At 32.2% G+C, this 9,861-nt stretch overlaps 1 protein-coding gene across 1 annotated transcript; it reads left to right on the top strand.

Moving 5' to 3' along the window:
* Nucleotides 1–929: 929 nt before the first annotated feature.
* Nucleotides 930–5,754, top strand: LOC143067667 (uncharacterized). Its single transcript, XM_076241109.1, has 2 exons — nt 930–1,573; nt 4,077–5,754. The coding sequence occupies exons 1-2, from the start codon at nt 1,103–1,105 to the stop codon at nt 5,589–5,591; spliced, it is 1,986 nt and encodes a 661-aa protein (XP_076097224.1). The 5' UTR covers nt 930–1,102; the 3' UTR covers nt 5,592–5,754.
* Nucleotides 5,755–9,861: the final 4,107 nt, after the last annotated feature.

Genomic DNA, 9,861 nt, shown 5'->3' with positions numbered 1-9,861 from the left:
TTCGCGTTTGACTTTGGATAATGTTAACATGACAAATATCATAAATCAGTATTCATCACTTTGCGGACCTTACTTCGATGAAAACAAGAAAACAATGCACTCTCCACAAATACCATGGGAATATAATATGTGTCCGGTATGTTATAACGATAGCCGTTGTTATATTAACGATAACTGTTGTCCTCAGAAAGGATTGAAATATAAAAAGACGGAGTGTTTGACAGCAATTGTTCACTCACCAAACAATATTTCAACTTTTCGATATGAATATGAAATGGTGAATACTTGCCCGTATGGCACTGTTGACAGTATGTTCAACGAATGTACAAAGCCACGTGATATTTACGATATAATAAGATATCCTCCAGTCACTGATCAGACATATACGTCGTTTAAAAATCAGTTTTGCGCTATGTGTAACAATATTAAAGAGATTACCCCTTGGAAGATAGATGTACAGTGTGACATAAAATATGACATAGTTACCACTTTAAACGACATTGTCGAAAAAGCACTCAAGAACAATTGTATAATATCGTTTGTTCCAAGTAAAAAAATGTACAATAATGTGAAAACATGTACAGGTCATACATTTATTGAAGCATGCAATGTTACAGGGACGTTGGATAATTATGACAGAGATATTGACTTTGCATGTCAAACAATGACTAATCCTTTCCCGCCATATAAAAACATCTTCTGCCACATGTGCAATCCTCCCGAAAAGACAAGTGAACGACAGATCACTTCATGCAATGAAACTGGACTTTGGACCACATACGTAAGGGATATAGAAAAGGCTTGTAATGCTTACGTTAATGTCGCAACGACATTTCCTTACAAGAATATATATTGCTACATATGTAATACGAATGAAAGTGTGATATTGAGAAATAAAAACATGTACACAGTGGATATACCAATAGAAGATATCTTTACGTATAACTGGTACACGAATCTTGTTGCTTATAGGTGGAGGTACGCTTATTAAAGTGAGATTACATTCACAGACGGCACTAAACGTTGCAAGATCTTATACAGAACACTGAAGTACAGATTTGATTGTAAAGTTCCCATTCCCTTTAATTTATTGAATCACAACATGTCAAATCTACAGTTTTCTCAAGTTCAGTCTTATCATTGCAATTTGACCGAAATCGATGAGCAATATAGAAATATTACCTTGTGCAAAAAGGACAGATGGAATTTAACATATTGTGAAACTGATAGTGAGTTTGAATTACAATGGGCTTGTGAAACCCAGTTACGCGGTATAGTTATACACAGTGAAAAACTATCTTACCACTACACAGAATGTGGAACCCATCTGAAAGATTTTTTAGTTTATAATCATGGCATACCAGTAGAAATAGAACAGTATGTAAAGGAAAATTTGGCTTGTGATTTATTTAACTGTATGGATGATCGCAATTTGTACCCTTTACAATACATCTTATGTAATTGTTGTTCTGTGCCAACGACCCATTCACCTGGTTCAGGTACTTGGGATATATTTAGTCGCAAATACTTCACTGCTGACTGTAAATTTAACGAGATTTATGATACTCTTAAGGTAAATTATTTCTTATGATTATGTTCATTTGAAAACAATGTGCACCTCTATTGTACAGTAATAGAAAATTTCAAATTTTTCTCATTCTTAAAAAATTCCTTCTTCAATCTTATGTTGAATGAATACAATGTTTCTAACGGAAGAAACTGTACAAATGGCAATATTTTTTCGAAAACTGCATAATTTTTTATGATTTGCTGTCTAATTAGAAGTAAGTATGATTATAGAATGAAATTCATAACAATGTAGCTACAGTCATTCATTGACTGGGGAAAATTAAGTGAACGTTCGTCTGTAATGCCCACTGCTCACGACGTACATATTATAGAAATTTAAACTGTGAGGTCACCCCTGTGAGGTTCTAAACGCCTAAATAAAATAATTAAAAATACTAATCAGGAATAACCTTTGTGATTTGAATATAAATAAAAATGGCATTCAACACGGAGCCTTGGCTCACACCGAAGATACCGAACAGCAAGCTATAAAGGTTGAAATCAATACTTAAACTTCTTTACTTGATTTTTTGTTATGGTTTGACCATCAATTTTCCTAATATGATAGCGCACGTTCCTTCAGGGTATTTTTTTTTTACTTAATTGGCTTTAAAAGTTACAATGCATGTTGTCGTCTGTCTATGTAGTTCATATGTGTTTTTCGTTCCTCGTTGGTTTTCCCGTTTGAATGGTTTTACACTAGTAGTTTTTGGGGACCTCTATAGCTTGCTGTTCGGTGTGAGCCAAGGCTTCGTGTTGCAGGTCGTACCTTGACCTACAATGGTTTAATTTTATGAATTATTACTTGGAAGGAGAGTTGTCTCATTGGCACTCATACCACATCTTCTTATATCTATGTGTTGATTGATCATCTTTTTGCGGACGTCAAAGCGATTTATCAACTGCGGTTGTCGAATGAAGTCATCTTTAAACTTTTATCTGGTCTTAGTTTTATTTAAAAACGAGTGCATAATCCACCTTCAAAAGTTGTGCAAATAAAAAATATAGACAGAATATACTTCTGCCCTATCTGCGTACTTGCAAGTTATTGGAAAGTCAAAAAGCTATTTGGATTAAACCGTGAAATTTGAATTTACGTGAATGTATTGGTAAAATGTTAGACAAATTGTATATAGGAAACTTGAAATTATTTTATTATTTTTGTGTCATGAATTTTCATTGATGTCATCTCGTATGTTTTTAAATATGAATAAAGAGGTACTCAAGTTGCCTTATACACAACGAGACACACACACGAAAAAAACACGGAAAAAAAGGAGCAACATTCATTCTTCAACAAAAGAATACATCACAAGAATATGAGTTTTGTAAGAAACGTGAGAAATTGTACTGGAATTGAAGATAAGGCAAAGTGACAAATATCTGATGAATGAATCGTTTTATGGTATTAAACAAAGAAATAAAATGATTTTTTAATTATCCAGAACTCTTCACAAACAAAACCCACGTGTATATGCATTGAATAAATAGTAGGAGGCCATTCTTAAATGATCACACCGTAGAAGTAGTTGTGCTCTTAATCAATGAGATATTTTGGGAATTAACCCCATCAACTTAATAGGTTTTTTTTACAATGGATAAACCTATTTTTTTATTATTATTAAATGATATCATCTCTGAACATTATTATTACACGGTTGTATGTGATGATATAACAAATTTTTAAAACAAATTCCTTGAAAGCTTTGTAAAATGAAAGTTTTATTTTATGTATTGAAATGTGTAACAAGTGAATATTTCATAGCCGTTGACAAACGAGTTACAACCTACAAACGTTTTATCGTCGACCACACTGTTATGAAATTAATTTTAGGAAACTGATAATGTCAAAAACTTCATTTACACTAATTACAGGTTTTATTTCAATTGTAAGCGGTAATTCAGATGCATAAGATTTTTTTTTTGTTTTCACTCATTTTGTAATTTTTACTAAAAATCAAGGAAAAATTGCTAGCAGTCAAAAACACGCTTTAAATATTCAAAATGCACTAGATACGTAACTGTGAATCTCTCTGCTTATAGTTTAAATTGTTTGCATACATGATTTTATTATAAAGAAGACAGAATGTGCAATAAAGCTGATATCTAGAAAAAATATACAATTTCTCGTCCTTGACCTTTGATCTCGATTTGACGAAATTGCACCTACGATTTTTTTAAGACCAGGCAAAACAGTTAGTAGAGATGTAAGTATATATTATAGCCGTGTGTTAGGTGTGTGCATCAAATATTCAATTTTATAGTCACCCTCTTATACGAAACACTGAATTGAACATGCATATTCTGACTAGTTGCGTATTTAAAATCCCACTAATCAAAACGAGTGACACCTGAACATGGGTCGTACTGCTAGATGGACCTTGGTAAACATAATACATGTACTTTATTTCAACCAAAACTATGGTTCCTCGGAAACTACAAATCGAGTGTTATGGTATTAATACATACAATTTGATTTTACTATTTCAACTTTTTTTTAATTTTAGCAAAGATGTCGCCAAACTGACTGTTTTCCAGGAAAACAAATGATAGGAGGTAGTTGTGAACAATATTTACCAACATCGTTATATTCTCAACCACTTGCATATGTGTTTCCGTTCGTGTTAACATCAAGATATAGTCATTCAGAAATAACACAGATTTTACAGAAGGATTCCAATGAAATGCTCTCATTTTCAACTTCGTTGTGTATTAAACCAAAAGCCAAATCAATTTCCTACTTTGTTCGAATTGATATTATGATATTTAGTTATGAATATATTGCAGACATAGAAGCAATTTTAATAGATTATTCTTCTCGTCTTTTAAAAAGTTTAAGCAAAAGGAATATAACTGTAAAATACGATTATCAGTCAATTTTAACTGATGAAAATATAGAGTTCGACAATATTACAGCTTGTGTAAATAGGAACCGCTCTCTTATATCTAATTTGTTAGTATGTCGACATGTTTTATTTACACAAAGTGAGTATAGATTATCCCAAAAAAACAATGAAATAATTTTAGACGATTATGACGCAAAGTTTCAATTTTATCAATATCATGTAGACTCTGAAAAAATCTTGAGAATATGCATTAAGGATTTTTATCGTATTGTTAACTTAGATGACAAAAACGACGTTGTATATCTGGCAATAATGATAACTTGCACTGTTATTTCAGTCCTGTGCCTATTGGCGACTTTAATAACATACTGTTTATTTTCAGCACTTAAAACTCTACCGGGAAAGAATATTATGAGCTTAGTTTTTTCTCTTCTTATATACAATATACTTTATTTGATATTAATGCTCGTCGATGCCGCAGATACAACAGTGTGTCAGGTTATCGGTATAGTTACCCATTTCTTTCTGCTATCTACCTTCGGATGTTTGACCATGGGCACGGTTCATATGTTCAGAATATTTGGACACGATAGTCTTTCGTCTACTCTAAAAGCTAATCAAAGTAAATATACGTTTAAGATATACACTGCTTCCGCTTATGGCTCTGCCGCTACAATAGTAGTCATAAACATTACAGTTTTGCACATTTCCACAGGAACCTTTACTGGATATGGATATAATAATAAATGCTTTATTTCAAATGTTCAGAGCTTTATTGCGACAGTTTTGGTACCACTAATTATCACATTTATCATAAACATAATATTATATTCAATAACGACGTACAAACTGTACAAGAAACTTTATTCGAATTCGGCTGTATCTGCAGTTTCTAAAACAAATAAAAAAGAAATAAGCATCTTTATTAAACTTTTTACAACAACTGGTTGTTCCTGGATATTGTTGCTTATTAATTTTTTCGTCAATAAGACACCAGTTTCAATAGCGATAGCCGTTTTAAATGGGTTTCAAGGACTCTACATTTTTATAGCTTACATTTTCAATGAACGTATATACCGAATGTATAAATTTGAGATAATTGGATTGACTGCTCGAAAATCGCCGTCGACAATTATGACATCACTTCCACCTTCCCAACAAACAATTTCAGAATAGGATTGTATATATGTTTAGAACATTGCATGGTGGTTAGAAAAGTAAAAACGTTTCACTTGTAAACATACTTCATTTCTATACTTCAGAACCAATTGAAACCGTAATTTTGAAGTGCAGGATTTTGTAGAGAAAAGAATAACCTCTTTTTATTATAATAGTGTTACTTTTATGAGTTTGACTGTCCCTTTGGTATCTTTCTTCCCTCTTTTATGTATTTTCACACAAAGTGTTTCAATCAATTGTTATATCGTATCCTAATGTGAATAAAATATCTAATTTTTTATTCTTTTGTTTTTTTTAGAATTATAGAATGCAGGATATGTACACTTCCATGACACAAAATGGAATCAAAAGAACATTCAATCAATAATAAAAGACAGATAGATAAAAACAAAAACATATACCCCCAACAACAAACAAAAACAAAAACAAACAAAAACAAACAAAAACAAACAAAAACAAACAAAAACAAAAAAAAACAAAAACAAAAAAACACAAACAAATCTTTATTTTGATGCGTTCGTACGATTTTATTGATTAACTCTCATAAGGAATGCCCAAATAGCCAAGAAAGTCTAAGAACCGAAACAGTTGAAAAGATATTTGACCAAAAAGAACCTTATATAATAGACAAATCTATTGCAGGTTACCTTTGTCTGGGAGAGCTCAAACACAAAACTTTTGAACTCAAACGGAAAATTTGTGAAAGGTTTGTCATTAATCATTTCAGTATCGGGGTAATGACTACAGAGTTAATGATACCCTCTGGGAATAATGGTCTACCAACAGTGTAATCAATCCAATACTGTAAAAATTGTTAACTTTACTTTTAAAATTGCATGCCAAAATCAAAAGCTCAAACACATCAAACGAATGGACCACAACTTGCATATACCTGACTTGGTACAATATAAAAAAGAAGATGTGGTATGATTGCCAATGAGACAACCGTCCACAAGAGACCAAAATGACACAGACATTAACAACTATAGGTCCCGTACGGCCTTCAACAATGAGCAAAGCCCATACCACATAGTCAGCTATAAAAGGCCCCGATAAGACAATGTAAAACAATTCAAACGAGAAAAAAAAACGGCCTTATTTATATAAAAAAATGAACAAAAAACAAATATGTAACACATAAACAAACGACAACCACTGCATTACAGGCTCCTGACAAGTATTTTTAAAGTAGGAAAGGTGGATTAAACCTGGTTTATAAAACATTGTCAAATTATCTAAGGTCTACTATGCATGAGGGAGTTGAAATCTTATTTTCTTAATAATTTTCTTAATTTATAAACGAACAATTTTGAGGATTTTTTTTATTATAAATATGTAAGTACCGACGTACTAACACTTGAGCTTGTTATAATTTTGGAGACTGATAGCCTAACAACCATAGTAAAGAAACTGTGCTGTACAAAAAACACTGATATCAGGATGATTAATACTAAATTCCTTGAAATATACTTTAGAAATATTGTAATTATCACTAGTAAGGTTAAAATACTTACCCATCAGATAACGCAGATAACATCGAGAATGATCAAATTGTCCTTCTCCAACAGTAACACTAGTTAAACACTTAAACTTCAACGAATCATCCTTATTTCAATGATTGAATACAGTTTTTCATTAATGTAAGAAATTAGCAAAACAAAAAGATTTTTTTTTACAGAGACGGGAATATTGGTTTCATCTGTTTTTTCAAAATGAGGGAACTACTTTAAACTTGGATGCTTAAAAAATGAAATAGTTTCAGTTTTCAAATTGACTACTATACGGTATGGGCTTTGCTCATTGTTGAAGGCCGTACGGTGACATATAGTTGTTAATGTCTGTGTCATTTTGGTCTCTTGTGGACAGTTGTCTCATTGGCAATCATACCACATTTTCTTTTTTATACTATCAGCTAACCTGTGTAATAACCAAATCTCACTTAATATCATATGCATGAATTATTGAATTAACAGCAATACCGAAATAGAAAGACTGATATCTAGCTTTGAAAATGTCGCCATTTTGGATTAAAAGTAAAACCCACTCTGATTCAAACAAAAAATTATATAAAACAGGCATTATCAATTGCGAAAGAGGGTCGAAAGATACCAGAGGAAGAGTCAACCTCATAAATCGAAAAAGATAAACAGACAAATAATTGTTCACAAGAAACAACATAGGACACTAAAGACTGAGCAACACGAACCCCATTAAAAACTGGGGTTGATCTCAGGTGTTCCGGAAGGATAAGCAGATCCTGCTTCACACGGTGCACCCGTCGTGTTGCTCATGTTATCACAAACCCGGTAAATAGTCGAAGATGCTTAATTCTTTAGTGAAAAACATAATTGTTACGTTTAGAGGACATGATTTCTATAACAAATTATCGGTTTTCCCATAGGAAATAATTGTGCCCTCTACTTTCCGTTTTGCTCCTTTATTCAAATAATGGAGCTTCTTCAGAAGAATGAAAAGAAGCAAGCATTATCCTTCAAGTTTCGATATATAGATGATAAGTTTTGTAACTATGTCGAACGTATCTACCTCTTCGAACATGACATTAAGAGACAAGAAATATTTAAGCATGTTCAATATCTTGACTTGGTTCTAGAAATGGACAGCACGGGTCGTTTGAAAACGAATATTTACAGTAAAAGAGACAATTTCAACTGCCAATGAATTCCATCTTTCCAAGTAGCATATTTCAGCAGTGCCTGCATATGGAGTAAATATTTCCAAGTTGATACGATATTCCAGAGTTGCATTTCCTATAATGATTTACTAGTACTTGATAGAGAGTAAGTGCTTACAAGAAAACTGTTAAGCCAAGTGTTCCAATTTGCGAAATGTGAAGTTGAAATAATCCCTTCTAAAACAATACGGACGCCATTACGTGTTGCTCAATCATTATGGAAAATCTTTTTTCACAGATAAAGATGTTCCAGTTGCCCTAAACGCAGTCATGTTCTTTTTTGATATTGAAAGATACCTTCAGAATAAGACACCTCCGGGTTTTTATTTACACATGGTACAGTTGAGCAGTATATATTAACCCTTCCGGTGCACACAAGGTCACCACCAATGTTTTGATAAGTCTTTAGTTTAATATGTTTTTTTCTGATGTGTTTTGTATACTGTTGTTTTTCCTAATGATCGGTTGTTGTTTGTTTTTACCATGGCATTGTAAGTTGGTTTGTCTTATAAGGGATGAAAATATAGAGTTCGAAAATATAACAGCTTGTGTAAATAGGAACCGCTCTCTTATATCTAATTTGTTAGTATGCCGACATGTTTTATTTACACAAAGTGAATATAGATTATCCCAAAAAGACAATGAAATAATTTTAGACGGTTATGACGCAAAGTTTCAATTTTATCAATATCATATAGACTCTGAAAAAATCTTGAGAATATGCATTAAGGATTTTTATCGTATTGTTAACTTAGATGACAAAAACGACGTTGTATATTTGGCAATAATGATAACTTGCACTGTTATTTCAGTCCTGTGCCTATTGGCGACTTTAATAACATACTATTTATTTTCAGCACTTAAAACTCTACCGGGAAAGAATATTATGAGCTTAGTTTTTTCTCTTCTTATATACAATATACTTTATTTGATATTAATCCTCGTCGATGCCGCAGATACAACAGTGTGTCAGGTTATCGGTATAGTTACCCATTTCTTTCTGCTATCTACCTTCGGATGTTTGACCATGGGCACGGTTCATATGTTCAGAATATTTGGACACGATAGTCTTTCGTCTACTCTAAAAGCTAATCAAAGTAAATATACGTTTAAGATATACACTGCTTCCGCTTATGGCTCTGCCGCTACAATAGTAGTCATAAACATTACAGTTTTGCACATTTCCACAGGAACCTTTACTGGATATGGATATAATAATAAATGCTTTATTTCAAATGTTCAGAGCTTTATTGCGACAGTTTTGGTACCACTAATTATCACATTTATCATAAACATAATATTATATTCAATAACGACGTACAAACTATACAAGAAAATTTATTCGAATTCTGCTGTATCTGCAGTTTCTAAAACAAATAAAAAAGAAATAAGCATCTTTATTAAACTTTTCACAACAACTGGTTGTTCCTGGATATTGTTGCTTATTAATTTTTCCGTCAATAAGACACCAATTTCAATAGCAATAGCCGTTTTAAATGGGTTTCAAGGACTCTACATTTTTATAGCTTACATTTTCAATGAACGTATATACCGAATGTATAAATCTGAGATAAT

The sequence above is a fragment of the Mytilus galloprovincialis genome, chromosome 3, assembly GCF_965363235.1.
Source record: "Mytilus galloprovincialis chromosome 3, xbMytGall1.hap1.1, whole genome shotgun sequence".
NCBI classification, from domain to species: domain Eukaryota; kingdom Metazoa; phylum Mollusca; class Bivalvia; order Mytilida; family Mytilidae; genus Mytilus; species Mytilus galloprovincialis.
This window is presented reverse-complemented; position numbering and strand designations above follow the sequence as displayed.